The sequence below is a fragment of the Sapajus apella genome, unplaced genomic scaffold, assembly GCF_009761245.1.
Source record: "Sapajus apella isolate SASKATOON/1434 unplaced genomic scaffold, GSC_monkey_1.0 scaffold130, whole genome shotgun sequence".
Lineage (NCBI taxonomy): Eukaryota > Metazoa > Chordata > Mammalia > Primates > Cebidae > Sapajus > Sapajus apella.
This window is the reverse complement of record NW_022437070.1, coordinates 2,709,280-2,729,901: the sequence shown is the minus strand read 5'-3', so window position 1 is coordinate 2,729,901 and position 20,622 is coordinate 2,709,280. Positions and strand designations below refer to the sequence as shown.

The following is a 20,622-nucleotide window of genomic DNA, read 5'->3' as shown; positions in this document are numbered from 1 at the left end:
TCTCTGCTGAGTGCCTCCAGGGATTGTGAGGGTGGTGGGAGAGGGTGGGGATGATCAGTATTTGGACATACGGGGCAGTGGCTGGAAGGAGGGGGTCAGAAGCACAGACCTGGATTCACACTCCCACTCTGGGATGAGGGACTTTTCCTCCTCAGGGCGTCTGTCTCCCCCTGTGAGAGGCTGAGAGGCAGTGCATGTGTCAGCAGTGTCTTTCGCCTGTAAGTCCAGAAACAGACCCCTGCAGGGTTTGTAGCAAGGGAATGTGTGGGGAGGATGTCACCAGCAGGTAGACACCTGGGCTCTCAGATGGGCGGGAGTGAGGCCACTGGATTCCTTAGGAAGGGAGCTCCCCAAATACAGGAAGAAGGCCAGAGGCAAGAAGAGCCTTCCCCACCCAGGAAACCTGACCTGTGCCATGCAGTGAATATACAGAGTCCTCACGCAAAGACCTGAGAGGTGTGTAGGCTGCCACATGGAGTGTATACAGGGAGTCCAGAGGCGAGTGGCTGGTATGATCCCTGCTCTCAAGGGACCTCTGGGGTAGCTGGGGCCTCCATGGGTGTCATTCTGCAGTTGCTCTAGGATTGGACTTAGAGATCTGGGTTTGAGTACACATCAGCCTGCCCTGGACCCCCTTTAGTAAAGATACTCCCATGTGAAATGCCTGGCCCTGGGAATCCGGCTGCATTGAGCCTCACGTGACTGATGAGACTCTGATTCTGTGTGGAGCAGCCTGGGGAAGGGCTTGGAGGTGAGAGTGAGGACAGTCTGCACATGGCTGGTGTAGCTGTGTGGTTTTGCAGGGACAGAGACCATGCAACAGCGCGTCTGCAGAGATAGTGAGGCCTCGGGTGCGTGGGGCTCCCACAGAAAGCTCTGTGGGTGCTCTTCTGCCTCCTCCTCCTTATTTCAGGCCCCAGGAGGCCTTGTATGGTTCTATCCCTCTCCTGCTTCCCAACTCAGGCCACGGCATTGTGGGAGCGCAGGAAGGAACTAGACGTCCAGTGAAGGTGCGCAGCAGGCATTTGCCCCAGGCTGGCTCTGGGTTGAGCACACCCATACGTGACTTCATCATGTGCACACCTTCACTGTCTGAGTGCAGGGCACCCAGAAGCCTGCCATAGACAAGAAGGGACCGTCCCTGAGTTTACCCAGCTGGTCCTGTCTGAGTTGGGGACTTAGACCTGTGCTGACTTCAGAGACCCACCCCAGCCCCACCTTCGTGTTCATTCAGTCAATACATATTTATTGAGCACTTACTGTGTGCCCAGTAAAGACCCTTCTGAGGATATTTCTGTGGAAAAGGGGTAAGAGTTCTTCCCTTATCATAGCATAAATGCGCAAGATTATTATGCTTCCTGCTAGGTCATGAGAAATGCCAGCTAGAGAAGGAAGCAGGGATTCATAGTGATAAAGGGGCTGACTCTTCGGAGGGTGACCAGGGAAAACCTTTGAGGAGGTGACTTGGGAGTGGAGACCTGCAGGCAGGGAGGGAGGGAGCTGTGGGAATGTGAGAAAGAGGGGTGCTCTGGGCAGGAGGTGACGGGTGCCAAGGCCCTGAGGCACTGTGTCCAGGTGGCTCTGTCACTGGCAAGAATCAGGACCTCAGTGACTGTAGCAGCCCCTCCCCAGTGCCCGTAGGCGAGGTCTGGCTGTGCAGCTCTCCCAAGTGCATGTTGCCTCCCCTGCTTCCTAAGCAGGACCCCAGCCCCTCCAGCCTCCTTGCCGACACCTCTCGTCTCACACTCCAGGTCCCCACCTGTGTAGCTCACTGCTGGATGTATCGGGCAGCCTCCTGCACCTGCACTTTCTTCACAAAGTTCCCTCTGCCAGGGACACCTTTTGCATCTTTGCCGCCTCTGAGACTTTTTCAGGTGCCTCCCTCTGCAGCTCATCCAGCCTGGCCGTCCTCCCTGCCTTCCTGTCCCCTCCCTCCCTCCCTCTTTCTCTCATAGCCTGATACAGTTCTGCCACTGCCCCTGGATTTGTCTCCCTGACTGTGCAGAAGGCTCTGGGACAGAGCTAGCTTGTGGAGGATGGGACCACTGTCTATTAGAGACATTTGGGGGCTGTCCCAGGGGTGAGTGCACCCCAGGCTGGGCCAGGTGCCCACAGCTCTCCTGCCCAGCACTGGCACCTGCAAAGGGCCTCTGGAGGTTGGGTCTTCCTACAGGCATCAGGAAGAAACTTAGGAGGGCAGCCCTGCTGAGAGCCAGGACCTGTTCTTCACATCCTGGAAACCCAACAGAGAAAGTCTCTCTGGCAGTTTCTCTGTCTTGAGGTTGGAGAAGGCTGCATTTCTAGGCCCCCACAACCTGCCTGTTCGGTTTGAAGCCAGGGGCCCGAGGACTTCAGCGCACTGATGCAGGACAGAGACAGCCCTGGTTCAGGCCTCCCTCAGCCCCTCCTGGAGGTGTGGCCTCGGAAGACCATCTCCTCTGTAGCATGGTGGAGGCTGGAAATCCTACTCTGCAGGATTATGATGAGGATTAAATGCAGTAATCAAGTGTTTGGCAGAGTGCCTGGTAGGGAAGGGGTTCGATAAACAGCTGCTCGAGCCATTTTGTGCAGGGAGCGCTTTAGGGCATGTTTTAGAATTTTAGAGCATGTTTCACTACCTGAGTAGCTTCGTGCAGTTTCAAGGCCCGGGCATCCCTCTCCCCTGCCTGCAGGCTTCCTTGTTCACTGGGCCTTCCCTCCAAGTCCCCTCAGTAATCTTCCTAAACATGGAGACTGGGCCCCTCCTCAGAATGCCCCATTCACCTTCAGGGTCTACTGCAGTGGCCAGATGTGAGCTCCTCTTCTGTCCACTCATTCATCTTCTTTGTGCCTGTCTTGGCCCTTTCTCTGTGCCTGGCTCCGTGCGGGGCAATGTTGGGGAAACAGTGTGGACCACAGACCACCCCATGCTGTCTTCCTGGAGCTCATAGTCCTAGGAAGGAGACCAGGTCAGGCCTGGTCCCCAGTGGGGGAGATAAACAGATCACCAGATGGTGACAACTCAGAGGGGATAGGGCTGAGACGGGAGCCTACAGGGTGGGGCCTGACCTACCGTGGGGGTCATGGAGGGCTTCCTGAAGAAGGCCCCCGCAAGCTGAGAATTGAAGAAGGAGTAAGAAATGAGAGCATGTACCGTGTAATATGTAAAGGGGAGGGAGAATGTGAGGTGCTTGGAAGCACCAGGCCCTTCTGGGAAAGGGAAGAATTTGGAGTGTGACCAGAGCAGGTTGCCCAGTGAGTGGAGAGGTCCAGATTTTTCAATTTCTTTTTTCTTTCCCCAGTGATTCTAGAAATCCTCCCATGAGAGGTCCAGATTTTTTGACAAGGCTGAAAGGTGGCCCCTGAGACCTGACTGTGCCTGTCTGCCTGGCCTGAGTCCAGTACGTGCACAGCCCCTCCTTGCTCTCACACATCATCTGTGTGCTCCTTCCACAGCAGACAAGAACCCCTGGAGGGCAGGGACCAGGTCAGAGCCATCCCTGTCTCCCCAGCGCCAGCACAGAGCTTGGCATGAGTAGGTTTTGGGGGCTGGGCTTGGTGGCTCACACCTGTAATCTCAACATTTTGGGAGGCTGGGGCAGGAGGATCACTTGAGCCCAGGAGTTCTAAACCAATTTATATAACAGAGTGAGACCCCATTTCTACTTAAAAGAAAAAAGAAAACTAGCCAAGCATGGTGGGGCATGCCTATAGTCCCACTTACTCTGGAGGTTGAGGTGGGAGGATCACTTGAGCCCAGGAGTGCAAGGCTGCAGTGAGCTATAATTGAGCCACTGAACTTCAGCCTGGGTGACAGACGGGGACCCCCCCAAAAAAAACAGGTTTTGGGAAATGTTTACCAGATGAGAGGAAAGATGGTACCTAAGCTGGAAGTCTCCTGTAGTTGAAGCCTGACACAGAATGGTTGAAGCAAGAAGAGGAGACTTGTCTGATCGATCTGAAGGGTCCTGAATAGTGTGGTGTCAGGCCTGGCTGGATCCAGGGTCTCAAACAGTGTCTCTTTAATCTCTGAGCTTGGCTTTCCTCTGAGCTGGCTTCATTCTCGGGAGGCTGCTCCACCCTGGTGGGTGCAGGGATGGCTGCCAGTAGCTTTAGAAATAGCGTGCCGTCTTAACCACTTCAGTGGGAAGAGAGTTCCATCTCAGGCCTTAGGACTGGCTGTGGCTGGCTCTGTAACCTTCTTGCCCCTGGCCAGTCAGTGTATCAGAGGCTGTGGGACAGGGCACCTGTCCACTCCTAGAACCTTTCAGGAGGACAGCGGGGAGTCAAGGTAATGTGGACAGGCCTGCCCAGGGTCCTGAGGTGAGAGAGATGGCATGACCAAGGCTGGTCCACCCAGCAGGAGACAGAGGAGAAGTGGGCCATTCTGGCCTCAGGCCCTTTGTCCTTTCACAGACCCCACACCAAGGCAGAGCTCCCTGTAGGATGAGTGTCTCACCTGATCTGAAATCTCTACCCGTGGGGCTGCTGCAGGTGCACAGGCTTCGGGGCAGGTGGCCCAGACCCCCTGGCTTTTGCCCGAAGTTGTGCAGGTCAACCACCTGGACAGGGCAAGAGGGTGCTCAAGTCATAGAGGTTCAGACAAGCATGGAGAGTCAGGTTCCAGGCTGCTCGTGGAGACGCTGTCCCGCATGGGTCGGTCACCCACCTGCCATGAGACTCCAGCTGAGATGCCTGTGGAACCTGTGAGGTGGAACGATGATGATGGTGCCCCCTTGTGGGATAGGTGTATGTGGCAGGCACAGAGTGGTGGCAGTAACTGTAATACACAGTTCTGGGGGGCAGGAACAGGGGCCCTTCCTGTGTGTCCTGCAGTGCTGAGTGCCAGGCTGAGTAACCTCACCACACCCTCCTGGAGGAAGTGCTGGTGACGCAGCAAGGAGGTGCAGGGCGGTCACCACTCTGTGCTGTTAGGCAGCAGAGTGGGGACTGGATCCCAGGCCTCTGGCTTTGAGCCCCTCGTGAATGCATGCTGTGGGGCAATGGGACTCTGCCATGTTGATGGTTATTTACTGTCGTGAGCAAGAGCTCAGGCCTGGTTTTCCGGTATGACTTTATTGCACCCTTGCGCTACCTCCCCGGCTTGAGAATTCCGGAAAATGCCACAATGAGCGTTTCTTCTCTCTTTTGAAATTATGTAAATAATATTTGCCTCCATGCTGTCAGTAGAAGATGACATCTCTGTCCATTTCCATGTGTTGTGGTGTTCCCTGGCTTGGGACTCCACCAGCTATCCAGTCACCCAGGCTTGAAGCCAGATACTTCCCAGCTTCTCCCCCCCCCACCCTGCCTGTCCCTGTGCATGTGGCGGTGACCAAGTCCTGTTGATTTTATCTGCCAGAAGCCTCAGGAATGGGAGCCTTCTGAGCACAGTCACCAGGAGCAGGGCCTGGGGCCAGGCTGCACAGGGGCTGGTGGTGGTGGTTTTTCTTACCTTAATGTGTGAGTTGTGTAATACTGCGGTCCTATATCACTTAATGACGATGCATTCTGAGAACTGCGTTGTTAGGGGATTTCATGGTCGTGTGAACATCCTAGTGGACATACATAGACCTAGGTGGCATAGCCTACTGCACACCTGGGCTGCCTGGAATATCCTCGTGCTCCCGGGCCACACACCTTCACAGCACATGGCTGCACTGAGTACCCTCCGCAGCTCTAAACAGTGGTAAGTGTTTGTGTATATGAACGTAGAAAAGGGACAACAGTAGGGGCCAGGCCCGGTGGCTCATCCCTCTAATCCCAACACTTTGGGAGGCTAAGGTGGGCAGATCATGAGGTCAGTAGTTCTAGACCAGCCTGGCCAACATAGTGAAACTCTGTCTCTACTAAAACAAAAAATTAGCCAGGTGTGGTGGCAGGCACCTGTAATTTCAGCTACTCAGGAGGCTGAGGAAGGAGAATTGCTTGAATCCAGGAGGTGGAGGTTGCAGTGAGCCAAGATTGTGCCTCTGGGCGACAAGAATAAAACTCTGTCTCAAAAAAAAAAAAAAAAAAAGAGAGAGAGAGACAATAAAAATGTAGTGGGGGAATCTTACAGGAACACTGGTTACATATGCGGCCCGTCATTGAAGTGTCTTTATGCGGCTCGTGACTGTACCTGTATATGCCAAAGTATTCAAAAGATACAAAAAGCTGGATAAAGATTCAACATAAAGAAATGATCAGTGTTCGCGGTGATGGATATGCTGATTACCCTAACTCAGTTTGTATGCATTTATCAACATATCACCTGTACCTCATAAATATGTACAATAATTTCAATAAAATTAAATAAACATTTTTGAAAAGGTATACAGAGAGAAGTAAATTTTCCTCCCTGTCCTCCTTCAGCTTTGCCAGCTCCCCTTCCTAAAAGTAGCCATCTAGTTTATTATATGTCCTTCCAGAAGATCTTTGATGGAGCTCAGCTAACAGTCCATAGCAGCCGCAGCCCAGGCCAGCTGACAGAGTTTGTAAATAAAGTTTTATTTGCACATGTCCAGGCTCCTTTGTTTATATACCATCTATTATTCTTCGTGCTACAAGGCAGAGTTGAGTCGTTTCTGCAGAGCCTAGTCTGACCATGCCTGCGAAAGTCACAGCAGGGTGGTAGAGGCAGCGGCAGTAGCAGCAGTAGGCTCAGAGGCACCGGTTGTGTTCGCAGCAAGCAGACGGGGTTGAGTCAGTGTGTTTGCCAGAGTTGGAATCTAAGCCTTTTGAAATGGCAGATGATTTGGACTTTGAGACAGAAGATGCAGGGGCCTCGGCCTCCTTCCCAATGCAGTGCTCAGCATTATGTAACAATGGCTTTCTGGTGCTCAAAGTCTGGCCCTATAAGATCGTCGAGATGTCTACTTTGAAGACTGGCAAGCATGGCCGCGCCAAGGTCCACCTGGTTGGTATTGACATCTTTACTGGGAAGAATATAAAGATGACTGCCTGTTGTCTTATAATGTGGGTGTCCCCAACATCAAAAGGAATGATGTTGATTGGCATCCAGGATGGGTACCATCACTGCTCCAGGACAGCAGAGAGGTGTGAGAGGAGCTTCATCTGCCTGAGGGAGACCTTGGCAAGGAGGTGGAGCAGAAGTTCGACCGTGGAGAAGGGATTCAAGGCTAGCTCACTTCCAGCTCCTTTCTGTTCATTCTAAAATAACAAAATAACATCTGCATTGCAAAGCGTGATTATTTGAGCCTGGCTGCCATCACAGTCACATGGGGGCCTGTTAAAATCTGGGCTCCTGGGCTCTAGCCAGGACCTCCTGACTCTGGTGCTCTGTGAACCCAGCTCACAGATGTCTGATTTATGTGGTGGGCACTGGGCACGGAAAGGTCGTCTCCAGCCAGATGTCAGCATGGTTGTCAGGGAGCAGCCCTAAATATTCCTGCCTCTGGGCTCGTCTGGACATCCTCCCTCCCCATCCATCTTCTGAGAGCTGACGCCCTCCCACCATGTCCCCTGCCCCACACAGTGTTGCTTCCTGGTGTTTTGACTCCCACTTGGATGACTGTGTCTGTTTCCCCCGCCCTGCTCCAGGCTGGCACGGATGGCGTGAGTCATCACCGCCCCCTGGTGCCCAACCTGTCCTTGCATCTCGTGGGTACCATTGCACCTGTGTGCAAATGCCAGACAAACATCTCTCGGCCTGTCACCTGATGCCTGGCATCCGGTTTCTGTCTGTTCCTTTGTGAGGGCCACAGCCCAGCGGGAGGGGGAGGCAAGCTCTGTTTGGCCTTCATCCTCTCCCTGGTGAGCTGGCCACCACCTGCTGGGTGAGTGGCAGAGCCCCATCCCTGCAGCAGCAAGGCCCTGCCCACCGGCTGCTGCACAGCAGCATCTCTCCCTGGAGCTCATGCCTTTCACCATTCCACCCAGGGCTCCCCACACACTGCCTCCGCCCCGGCCCTTCCTTTTCCTCAGGCCAGACAGGGGGGCTGAGCTCTGGTTTCAGAGCAAGACAGGCCTGGGATATGGTCCCTGCTGCCCCTTCCTGGCTCCATGACTTGGGTAGGTGTCTTTCCGTCTCCAAGATTGCTTCCCTGATAAGATGGAGATCTGGTTATGCCAGCATCGTAGGGGTGCTGAGCTGGCTAAGTGAAATTGCGCATGGAAAGTACTTAGAAGCTAGGTGAGGCAGCGTATGCCTGTAATTCCAGCGCTTTGGGAGGCTGAGGCGGGAGGATTGCTGGAGGCTAGGAGTTAAAGACCAGCCTGGGCAACATAGCGAGACCTCAACTCTGTTTTTTTTATTTAAAAAACAAACTATGCGTTACACAGAGTAAGTTTCTGATACTGGGAAGTGGCTGCCAGTATCACCACCACCATCATCGTCTTTTTCTCTGTTTGTTTCTCCTGCTGACTGAGGCAGCACTGTGACATTGGTGCCACCTACTTCATGGGTGCACTCACGTCCCTTGGTGTCTGCGACCCCACAGGTGTCCCTTTGAGAGAGGGAAAGAGGGTTGCTGTGATCATTTATCACAGCCTCAGCAGGCCAGGGATGGAACTCAGGTGTACTTATTCCAAGCCATTCCCTCTGCAGACCCATCCTCAGCACAGGCTTGCTTTTTAGAAAATACAAACACTCATATTCTGAACACACCTCTCCACCTCTTCTCTGACAGCCATTTGAATTCTGGCCCCTGCTTAATGGGCCTTTAGAGCCTTGGACTTGAGCAAATGCATCTGAGCCCTGACCTTGAGACCCACACTCACACACTTGCTCTCCCCATGTACACGTGTGCACATCTTGCGTTAACTGCATGCTGGGTAAAACACAACAGGAGTGTAAAAGCTAAGGAGCACTTATGCATTTTTTTTTTTTTTTATAGAGAGTCTCACTCTATTGCCTAGGCTGGAGTACAGTGACGCAGTCACAGCTCACTGCAGCCTCAAACTCCCAGGCTCAAGCTACCTTCCCGCCTCAGCCTCCCAAGTCGCTGGGACTGCAGGCACACGCTAATTTTTCTATTTTTGTTTGTTTGTTTTGTAGAGACAGGGTCTCACTTTGTTGCTTAGGCTGGTCTCGAACTTCTGGCTTTGAGTGATCGTCTTATTTCAACCTCCCGAGTAGCTGGGATTACAGACATACACCACCATGCCTGGCTAATTTTTAAATTTTTGGTAGAGACGGTATCACCAAGTTACCCAGGCTGGTCTCAAACTCCTGGCCTCAAGTGATCCTCTTGTCTCAGTCTCCCAAGTAGGTGGGACTCACAGGCACACACCACCATGCCCAACTGATTTTTTAGTTTTTTGTAGAGACAGGGTCTCCCTATGTTGCTCAGGCTGGTCTCGAACTCCTGGGCTCAAAGGAACCTCCTGCCTTGGCTTTCCAAAGTGCTGGGATTGCAGGTGTGAGCCACCACCCCTGGACCAAGTGAGCATTTATGTGTGTGTGCTAAACACTGGTTCTAGGGAGGGACCCTACTAACTCACTCGCCACATGACCCTAGGAGTTAGTTACGTTCATCCCCATTTAGGGATAAAACAGTTGAGGCCCAGAGGTTACATTGTTTTGCTTAAGAGTTTGAGTTGGGAGCTAGGATTTGACTCCAGGCAGTCTCGCCCCAAAAGGCATGCTCTTAACCATGTTGCAATACCCCATATCTCAGGTGGGACCTGTGAGATGCTGTGAAGCCCATCTAAGGTCGCTGAGTGTATAAGAGAGACGGCAAAGATCCCAGCCCCATCCCTGAAGGCCACAGCTCTAACCACTGCACAGCCCTTCCCTTTGGAACCTGGCTCTGAGCTCCAGCCTGGGCCCTACACCAGAGCCTTTGCAAGAACTGCAGACCTGCCGTGGCTGTTTGGGCCTGCCTGCGGAATGGGGGTTCTGTGGCTGTGCCCATCCAGTTCCTGGGGACCCACCCCTTTATGAGACTTCAGTTACTTTGCCTGGAAGCCATGACTGGCAAAGATCACCTGCTTTCTGCCTTCTTAAATGAGGCTCTGGGTATCACGTGACCTTTTCCATGTCCCTCATGGGGTCATACAGGCTGTGACATGGTGTAGTCTGGTGGGCCCAAGCTGGCCCTGTCGTCAGACCTGGTGGGCCCATCACCTCTCCTCTGAGTCCATGCTGAGTGAAGATACTGAGGTGTGAAATGCCTGGGGTGGCATCTGTCACGTGGTTAGTGCTCAGTATGCCAGAGTCAGTTATTTTGACCCACACCTGCACCTGAACTATCTCATGCTGCCACCCTCTTCATTCTCAGCCACCTCCTCACAACAGTTTAAATGAGCAGGTGTGTATAGGGGCCCTTCCTGGGGCCAGCCAGTTGCTCGTCATGCAGCCTTGGACAAGTCATCGCACCTCTGCCGCATTTCTCCTCTCCCGTTTTATTTTCTTAAATTTTTTTGTAGAGACTGGCTTTGTTGGCAAGGCTGATCTTGAACTCTTGGCCTCAAGCAATCCTCCTGCCTTGGCCTTACAAAGTGCTGGGATTGCAGGCATCAGCCACGCGCCCAGTCTCCTCTCTAAAGTGGGAGGATACTAATATTCCCTTCATGGAAGTGTTCAGGGAATTGAAGCTGTGTATTTGCATGGGAAGTGCTTGGGATGGGCCTCGTGTGGTGTGAGTGTGCTGTGTAAGTGAGATGCGTTCTGTGATCTGCCCATGCTGCTGTCTTTTTTCTATTAATAGATTGGTTTCTTTTTTATTTGAATACATTTAGTTTCATTTCTAAGCAATAGTATTTGTAAAATCTTAGTTTTGGTGTGCTAATTTTTTTTTTTTTTTGAGACAGTCACTCTGTCACCCAGGCTGGAGTACAGTGTTGCCATCTCAGCTCATTGCACCCTCCTCCCAAGCTCATGCGATTCTACTTGAGAGTGCCTCAGCTTCCTGAGTAGGTGGAACTACGCCACCATGTCTAGCTAATTTTTGTATTTTTAGTAGAGATGGGGTTTCGCCATGTTGGCCAGGCTGGTGTTGAATTCCTGGGCTCGAATGATCTGCCCATCTTGGCCTCCCAAAGTGCTGAGATTACAGGTGTGAGCCACTGCGTCCAGCCTCTCTCCTGTATCTTAGCTAAGCTTTGAGACTTGCTAATGACACTGTGGGGACACTGAAGACTAAACCTGAGCCCTGCTCTTGTTCTTTTATTGTGTCTCTTCCTACCTTGAATATGTCTCTTGGCTTCAGAGGAAATTGACAAGATACAATTGTCATTCTTGTCTCCAGGATCACCAAGTCACTCTGAGGCCTTGAGCCCCACTCCCCAGCCTCCTCTGGGATGGCTAATCTTCCTCTCCCCTGGTCTCAGTTTTCCCTTCTGTAAGCACTTGGGCAGATGCAACTTCCTCAGGCTCTGCCTCTGGTGGTGACTCCTGCAAGGCCGGGCCTGGTTCCAGGCCCTGTAGGTGCTGTCTGATCACTGTGTAGGGAGTGAAGGTTGCCAGCCTAGTAACTGGGCCTCAAGCTCACCTGGAGGCTCTCGGAACAAAGAACAGGTGCCATCTTGGCCAGGCACGGTAGCTGACACCTGTAATCCCAGCATTTTGGGAGGCTGAGGTGCATGGATCACCTGAGGTCAGGAGTTCAAGACTAGCCTGGCCAACATGGTGAAACCCTGTCTCTACTAAAAATACAAAAATTAGCCGGATATGGTGGTACACACCTGTAATCCCAGCTGCTTGGGAGGCTGAGGCAGGAGGATTGATTGAACTGGGAGGTGGAGGTTGCAGTGAGCTGAGATCACGCCACGGCACTACAGCCTGGGCAACAGAGCAAGACTCCGTCTCAAAAAAAGAACAGCTCTTCCACAGGAGACCTACACGCAGCTGCTTGTGTTACCGCTGTGTCTCTAGTGAGCCCTGAAAAGTTCCAGCATGTTTTGCGAGTACTCAACACCAACATTGATGGGTGCCGGAAAATAGCCTTTGCCATCCCTGCCATTACGGGTGTGGGCCGAAGATATGCTCATGTGGTATTGAGGAAAGCAGACATTGACCTCACCAAGAGGGCGGGAGAATTCCCTGAGGATGTGGTGGAACATGTGATCACCATTATGCAGAATCCACGCCAGTACAGGATCTCAGACTGGTTCTTGAACAGAAGGATGTAAAGGATGGAAAATTTAGCCAGGTCTAGACAACAAGCCCTGTGAAGACCTGCAGTGACTAAAGAAGATTTGGGCTCATAGAGGGCTGCGCCACTTCTGGGGCTTCGTGTCCGAGGCCAGCACACCAAGACCACTGGCCACCGTGGCCACATTGTGGGTGTGTCCAAGAAGAAGTAAGTCTGTAGGCCTTGTCTGTTAATAAATAGTTTATATAAAAAAAAAAAAAAAAAAAAAAAAAAAAAAAAAAGAACAGGCACTATCTCAAGCACTTTATGTGCATGAGACCCAGCTGCCATTGTATCAGGGGTTATGGTGTTATCCAACCTGATGCCACAGCCAGCTCTGGGTCAACCTCCTTGCCCCAGCCAGGCCCACCCCCAGCCTGATCCTCGCGATGCTGTGACATGTTAGCAGTGCTGGGCCTGAGGCTGGACTTTCTCCACAAATGATTTCGTTCTGTCAGTTCACATGCCCTGTAAAACAGCTACTCTCCCCTTCCCCATTTAAGGCTTGAGGAAGCTGAAATGTGGAGAGTTGAGAGAGTGGCTTCAGAGCTCCAGAGCCAGGGGCTAGGACTTGAACCCTGGCTTCAGCCACCACACAGGACAGCTTCAAGTGGGCCTGGCCTGGCCTGGCTCCCTGCTTCACAGAGTCGATGTGCTCCTGGATGAAGCACCTGGCACGACGTCCATGGCAGCAATGCCCTGTGTGTCATGAGAATTCTTCTTGGACTTCTGATGGTTCCTCCAATTTTGCATTTCCTTTTTATTTTTTTGAAAAGAAGTTTGGCTCTTGTCTCCCAGGCTGGAGTGCAGTGGCGCAGTCTTGGCTCACTGCAACCTCCACCTCCCAGGTTCAAGCAATTCTCCTGCCTCAGCCTCCCCAGTAGCTGAGGTTACAGGAGTGTGCCACCATGCCTGGCTAATTTTTGTATTTTTAGTAGAGGCCGGGTTTCGCCATCTTGCCAAGTATAGTCTCAAACTCCTGACCCCAGGTGATCCACCCTCCTCAGCCTCCCAAAGTGCTGGGATTACAGGTGTGAGCCACTGCGCCTGGCCCAGAATGATTTTTAAGGCAAAACATTAAATAGGACTGCAAAGAATGCCAGTCGGAATATCATTAGCTAAATGCTCTTCCTCACTGACACAAGAAGTGATACGATGTAGCAGCAGCTGTGCCAAGGCTCTGAGTAGTGCTGGGCATTCAGAATCTGCAGTAACTAATGCAAAGTGAAAAGATCTGTCATTTTTTTTCTTTTATGACAGGCTCAAGGTCTGCTAAACACTGTTTCTTTTCTCTCTCATTTTTGGCCTCTGTTAATAAGAAGGAAATGCTAAATTTCAGTTTTGTTCATGAAAGTAAAGAGATGAGTGTCTCCTCTCAAGTTCATGGACCCTTTGGGGGTTGGTAGACCCCGACTGGTTAAGATCGGGGCATGCATGAGCTTGTGCGTGACATGGAGAAGCTGCTGGAGTCCTGGGGGCTGCCTTCCCGGGCAGGGCCAGCTCCTGTCCCCTAGAGCTCCAGGGTCACCAAGCACGTGGGCTCCCTCTCTGTCTGCAGGAGGGGCACCTGCTATGTGCTGATTACCTGCAGCTCCTCCCAGGCCTCCACCCACAGGGAGGAGGACGTGCCCAGGCGGGGACCAGGCCTGACCTCTGGGGAGGCTAGTGGCTGGTCTCTGTTGGCTTCTTTCCTCTAGCACCGTAGTTCAGCAATCCACCGCCACCCAGCACAGTGGCCAGAGAGGGCCTGATGTTAGACTCTGCCCAGGACCAACCACCTGGTTCCAGGGAATCACCATACCTAACCTGGACCTCAGCTTCTTCCCCTAGAAAATGAGGCAGTGCTTGATGAGACCAGAGGTGCAGAGCCCCTGGCCTACCAGCATGGCGGGAGGAGGAGTCCACATGGAGATGTTACTGGACTGGAAGCTCTCTGGACTCCTGCTGCCTCCAGCAGCAGGGTGAGGGCCCTCAGGAAGCTGCCAGCAAGCCCTCTTCCTGGCCCCTTCCCTGCCCGTCCTGTCTTCTCCATGCCCAAGATCTGCTGGCCCAAAGAAGATCTTTATGACGGCCAGGCCTGACCTCTCCCTCCTCTGCTCATAGCCTTTCCTTCTTGCTCGCCTGGTCACTCTGGGATAAAACTCAAGCTCTAATAGCCAAAAACTGGAAACTACAAATTCCTGTCAGCTGGTGAATGGGCAAACAAAACACAGCACATCCTATAATTACTCTGCAGCAGTGTAAAGGGACTGAAACAGGATCATTCTGCCCAGTGTGGGAAGCCAACTGGAGGAGGCCACACAGTTTCAGTTCCATTTTAACGAAAAGTCCAGAAAAGACAAATCTATGCAGATGGAAAGCCCAGCCCTCCCTTCTGTGTGGTGGTGGCTGTGGGCCTCCCAGGGACGGGGGCTGCAGCTGTTGGGTTTGGGCTGCGTCCCTTCATTCATCGTGGGAGCCATTGCCTGTGACCCTGGGAACACTCGGGACCAGGCCTGTCTCACTTCCACCTGCTTCTGTGTCTGGGAGAAGGGGCCTGGCCCTGAATAGCTGTACCAGGATGTTTAGCTATTGAGGGTGTTTTGGGAGTGGTATTAAGAGCTGGGTTCAAACCCAGCTCCCATATATACCAGCTGTGTGATCCTGGGCAAGGCTGTTTCTCTTGCTGAGCTTGGTTTCCTCATAGGGTTGAAGTGAAGATTCGTTCTCTCATCCAAAAACACAAAAAAACAAGGGCCAAGTACAGTGGCTTATACCTGTAATCCCAGCACTTTGGGAGGCTGAGGCAGAAAGATTACTGGTGCCCAGGAGTTTGAGACCAGCCTGGGCAACATAGTGATATGTTGCTCCATGTCTACCAGAGGTAAAAATTGTCTGGGTGTGACAGTGCAAGCCTTTGGTCTCTGCACCTGGGGAGAATCACTTGAGCCTGGGAGGTCAAGGCTACAGTGAGCTGTGCTCTCATCACTGCACTCCAGCCTGAGCGACAGAGCGAGACCCCGTCTCAAAAACAAAACGCCGAGACAGTGTTGGAGACATGGTGGTGACCAAGACAGCCCCAGTCCTGTTCTCCTGGGCTCCCAGTCTAGTAGGGGAGGTGGCTGATGCATAGGATTGTGTGCTGTTCACTGTGTATTTGTGGGAAGGTGCTTGGAGCCGAGATGAGGCGTGGAGGTCGGTGCTGACTTGGGGTGGGGGTACCCTAGCTACCTTCCCTAGGGCAGTAGCCAGCGGGGCCTGAAAGGGAGGATAGAGCTCAGGCAGCCTATGGTTGGGGGAGGGCTGAAGAGGGCACTGTGGGCAGAGGCCTCGGGGCGGGAGTGGGTGGAGCCCCATCAGGGACTCAGGTTGTGGACAGTCACAGGCCTGGGTCCCCTGTGCCTGCAGCCCAGAACGTGACTGTGGACGAGGTCATCGGCGCCTACAAGCAGGCCTGCCAGAAGCTCAACTGCAGGCAGATCCCCAAGCTCCTCAGGCAGCTGCAGGTAGGGTGGGGCGGGGCGGGGTGTGTCAGGTGTGGGTGTGGGGTACCCTGTGGTGGAGCCACCCCAGCAGGAGAGGGCCTCCCACTCCCTAGCCCAGGGCCTGCATGAATATATCTTTGAAAGCCTGCTGCTCAACTTGACAGCTAATCAGGTTCTTCATAAATATGAGGAACACAGAATTATATCAAGTACAAATTCAGTTATCCATCAGCCCCAAAAGAAACCCTGGGGAAAAGGCATGTATACGATTCTTGTAAGTCTGATTACAAAATTTATTTATTTGTTTATTTTTTTGTAATGCAGTCTTGATTTTGTTGCCCAGGCTGGAGTGCGGTGGCTCAATCTGGGCTCAGTGCAACCTCTGCCTCCCTGGTTCAAGCAATTCTCCTGCTTCAGCCTCCCAAGTAGCTGGGATTACAGGCACAAGCCACCACGCCCAGCTAATTTTTAAAATATTTTTAGTAGAGATGGGGTTTTTCCATGTTGGCCAGGCTGATCTCGAACCCCTGACCTCAGATGATCTGCCCGCCTCCTAAAGTGCTGGGATTACAGGTGTGAGCCACCACGCCTGACATATTCTTAAAAGTCTGAATTACAGAAATACATATCCTCAGATTAAAAAAAAATTAAAATACTACGGATCTGAAAAACCAAATCCACCTCTCATTTCCTGCCCCAAGGCCCTTCCTCGGGAGGAGCCGCCATTGTTGGCCACTCAGCGTTTCCTGCCTTCTCGGCATTTGCGAGGTGCCTGCTGGTTTTCCATTTCCACGAGTCGCTCTCCACCTGGCACCCCCTTGGTGCCTCTCCTGTGGGCCCGGCCTGGTGTCGAGTCAGTGAAGCACCACTGGTCCCGAGGGTTCCAGGGTTGCCTGTGCTAGGAGCAGCCACGCTCATTGTCTATCACTGTTCGCCGGGGTTAGGGTTCGTTCTTTGGAAGATTCCAGAAGAGGGGCTTGCCAGGTCCCAGGAAGGGTGGCTGTTCAGTGTGGTGGCTGAGAGAGTGGGTCCTTGGAGCTCACTGGCCTGGTTCAGACCAGCAGCACCTACCTCGCAGGTTATGTGTGTAAAGCCCAGAGTGCAGGAGCTGGCGTCTGTGGGGCGGGTGGGCTGTGACTGGGTGCTGGGCCCCAGGCTCTGCCTTCACCAGGAGGCCTCCTGAGCCCAGCCCTGCCAGCTTCCCAGGCTCATTTCTTGCCTCACAGCTTTTGCACTGACTTCCCCCTCTGCTGGGACATTCCCCAGAGATGCTGGGCCCATTCCCTCACTCCGTCCAGCTGGGGCAGAGGGGCTTTGCCCAGGCCTGCCTGGTTCTCAGCCATGTGGGTGCAGAGCCCTCCTGCTCTCTAAGGGCCCTGCACCCCAGGTTCCAGCTGGTGGACGGCCTCTGAGCCTCTGTTCAGTGCCTTCCCCCAAACCCCACCCCGGAACCCTGCCTGACCTCAGGCATTATAGCCATTCAGGGCCTCAGCTGCCCCCAGGTTCAAGTGTCTTCCTGCCTTAACCCCCATCCACTCTGCTTTCTCAGGAATTCACAGACCTCAGGCACCGTCTCGACTGTCTGGACCTGAAAGGTGTGTGTCTGTCCAGGGGCTGGGAGCCCTTGGGTCATGGGCAGGTCAGGGGCTCCCTAGAGGTGGGTCTGAGGACCTGCCTGGGGGTCAGCAGCTTCTGGAGCTGAGCTCAGCCAGGGTAGGGGCTTGGCCTGGTGGGGAGTGAGAGGTTGGGGGCAGAGGACCCTGCCAGCCTCCCTTGGCCCCCAGTCCCTGACATGCACAGGTACACTGTCTCAGGCATACACATGGCCGCTGTCTCCTCCCAGGTGAGAAGCTTGACTACAAGACCTGTGAGGCCCTGGAAGAGGTCTTCAAGAGGCTGCAGTTCAAGGTCGTGGACCTGGAGCAGACAAACTTGGACGAAGATGTGAGCGGCCCTGCCACCACCCACTCGGCTTCCTGAGCTCCTGGGCCCCGTCGAGGTTTGGGTGGGGAGAGGACACTGCAGGAGCAGGGGTCCCCTAGACAAAGGCTGAGGGGTGGCACAAGGGCGGGACATCCAGTATGTGCAAGAGGAAGACATCCAGTATGACCAGAGTGGCTGGGGCCCCTGTGGCCACCCTCATAAGCAAGGAGAGCCTTGAGGAGTTGGGCTAAGGGGCAGACGTGTGGCCCCCAGCCCATTCAGGAACCACGCCGGAGGGAACAGTTCCTATGGGGTGGGCTTGGGAAACATTCTGAGAGCAGCCTCCCATCAAGGCCCAAGGGTCGTCGTCACCTCCCCAGCCGTGGGAGTCCCCAGGCTCCCCAGGCGTCGGGATCCAGAGCAGGGGCCCTGAAGAACTGAGGCCCGGGCTCAGGAACGCCCAGGCCTGTCCTGGTCACTCAGCACATCAGTCAAGGACTCTGGAGGGCAAGTGACAGAAAACAGACTGGCTTCAGCAGAGAAGGGAAAGGGTTTGTCTCTGTGGCCCAGGGTGCCCTGTCTGTGCCTGTCCTCTGTTCCCGTGAGGCTCTCTCTGGACCCAGGACCCCTCGTCTCTCAGTGGGACCCGGTGTCAGGGCCCACTCTTCTCCCCCAGAGCAGCCCTGAGCTGAGGCTGGGCCCCCAAATCTCTACCTGCAGGGTGCCTCGGCCCTCTTCGACATGATTGAGTACTACGAGTCAGCCACGCACCTCAACATTTCCTTCAACAAGCACATCGGCACCCGGGGCTGGCAGGCGGCCGCCCACATGATGCGGAAGGTGGGCGCCTCCTGCCTCCAGGAAGAGGCGCAGGCTCACAGCAGGGGCAATGTAGGCGGTGGCTGCATGAGCTCTTGGGGTGTGGGCTGCCGTGGACATGCTGGGCCTGGCTCTCAGGCCAGGAGGAAAACAGGGCCAAGAGGTGTCCTGGCCCCCAGGCCCCCTGGCTCCTTCTCTCCTTGTGTGGCATTCCGTGACCCCCCCTTTCCCCTTTCTGTAATGTCATCCCTCTGTAATATCATCCCCTTGGAGATGGCCATGGTCGCCACCCTCACCTCCCTCATGCTCGAAGGCTGGGTGCAGTGAGGGGGTGGGGCTATCAGGGAACCTCCCAGACACACAGGAGTTGGGGATTGTGGCTGCCACCAGCCCTGCCTCGCTCACCCCGGGACCAGAGGCTGAGCCTTCCCTCCCCATCCAGTTTCCCCATCATAAAACCAGACGACGTTGCCAGATGACAGCTGTGGCCTCATTGCTTGCTGACATGTAGGGCTGCAGGTCCCAGGGCCAGGGAGCGCTGGGGCAGGCCTGAGCCAGTGCCTCACGCCTGTCCCCCTCACCTCTGCAGACGAGCTGCCTGCAGTACCTGGATGCCCGCAACACACCCCTGCTGGACCACTCTGCGCCCTTTGTGGCCCGTGCCCTGCGCATCCGAAGCAGCCTGGCAGTGCTGCACCTGGAGAACGCCAGCCTGTCGGGGCGGCCCCTCATGCTGCTCGGTGAGCCCTGGGCATGGGAGGGTGAGACGTGCGGCCTCTGTGGGGCGGGGGCCGTGGACCGGGTCTGGGCAGGGCCTACCCAGTCACTGTGCCCCCCCACCCCCAGCCACGGCCCTGAAGATGAACATGAACCTGCGGGAGCTGTACCTGGCAGACAACAAGCTCAATGGCCTGCAGGACTCGGCCCAGCTGGGTAACCTGCTCAAGTTCAACTGCTCCCTGCAGATCCTGGACCTCCGGAACAACCACGTGCTGGACTCGGGTGGGTGCGGTGGCCCACCCCACATCGGTCACCCAGCACCCACTCTGCCCAGCCCTGTGCTAGGTGGTGCTGGGGACACAGACGTGGCCAAGACCACCCCAACGCTGTCCTGCTGGCGCTCCCAGGGGGAAGCCCTAGACTGTGACAACCCAGAATGAGCAGGGCTGGACTGATGGAGCCCAGAGGCAGGGGTCTGATCAGTCTGGGGGCCAGGGAGGGCTTCCTGGAGGAGGAGACAGCTCAGCTGACAGCTGCAGGATGAGGTGAAGTGAATAATTACAATCTGAAAAGGAAGCAGTGTTGCTGGGATAACAGGGTCAGCTGGAGGCTGTTTTCATGGGGCAGAGCCATGGGCTTCCATCCCGAAGCTGGGAGCAGAACCAGCCGTGTGAGAAGCCTGGGAAAGGGTCTAGATGGAGGAGCAGTACGTGCAGAGGTGGCAGGAGCGCTGGTGTTTGATGTCGGAGGGTTCGCTGTGTCCCCAGGCAGCAGGCCCGGACTCCGCTCTTCGTAGCACCTGTGAGGGCCATGGCTGTGAGCCTCTGGGCCCAGCCCAGAGGGAGACACAGGGCTCTGCCCTCAGGAGCTTGTCTACAGTCTAGGGAGACAAAGACAAGATGAATGAGATCTCTAGCCTCTCAGATGTGGGAGCTGCATTGAACAGCGGTGACCGTGGGTGGGAGTGAGCTGGCTGTGAGATGAGGTGGGCCAGAGGCGGTCACATTTGAGCAAAGATCAGAAGCATCTGGAGAAGGCTGTCATCTTGGCACCCAAGTCACAGACGTGTGCCCAGGGGTGCCAGGCTGAGGCAGGGCTTCAGGGCAGGGCCTGGGCCTGTGGGGCCTCCATGGAGGTCCTAAGCAGAGGGGCCACTCCTACCCTACAGTGCCCCCCAGGGAAGCACCCGGACCCCAGACGGGGTTCTGACTGGCGGCCTCCCCCAGGTCTGGCCTACATCTGCGAGGGTCTCAAGGAGCAGAGGAAGGGCCTGGTGACCTTGGTGCTGTGGAACAACCAGCTCACACACACGGGCATGGCCTTCCTGGGCATGACACTGGTGAGTTGGGCTGGCAGGGGAGGGAGGCTCCTCCGTCCCCACCGCCACCTCACACCCCAGCTCTCAGCACAGTCCCCGACAACGGATGGCTTCTGTCCTTCCCATCCTACGGGCTCCAGTTTAAACTCAGCCCCGCCTGCTTCCTCATTCAGCTTCTGTGCCCTATTTCCCTGAGGAGGAACCCTTCTTTAATTGTCTCCTTTTTTTTTTTTCTTTTTCTTTTTTTTTTTTTTTTTTTTTTTTTTTTGAGACGGAGTTTCGCTCTTGTTACCCAGGCTGGAGTGCAATGGCGTGATCTCGG

General features: G+C 54.5%; 1 protein-coding gene and 1 pseudogene across 2 annotated transcripts in view; both read left to right on the top strand.

Annotated features, from left to right (window-relative positions):
* PPP1R37 (protein phosphatase 1 regulatory subunit 37) overlaps window positions 1-20,622 on the top strand; it is a 54,039-nt gene that overhangs the window by 30,074 nt on the left and 3,343 nt on the right. The window contains exons 2-8 of one of the 2 annotated variants that reach the window (XM_032262670.1): window positions 15,444-15,541; window positions 17,070-17,115; window positions 17,364-17,464; window positions 18,164-18,283; window positions 18,852-19,002; window positions 19,109-19,264; window positions 20,209-20,321. In XM_032262670.1, coding sequence (XP_032118561.1) covers window positions 15,444-15,541; window positions 17,070-17,115; window positions 17,364-17,464; window positions 18,164-18,283; window positions 18,852-19,002; window positions 19,109-19,264; window positions 20,209-20,321 — 785 coding nt within the window. The remainder of the gene's footprint in view (window positions 1-15,443; window positions 15,542-17,069; window positions 17,116-17,363; window positions 17,465-18,163; window positions 18,284-18,851; window positions 19,003-19,108; window positions 19,265-20,208; window positions 20,322-20,622) is intronic. The other variant, XM_032262671.1, reaches the window with a different exon arrangement.
* LOC116539517 lies at window positions 7,532-12,298 on the top strand (annotated as a pseudogene).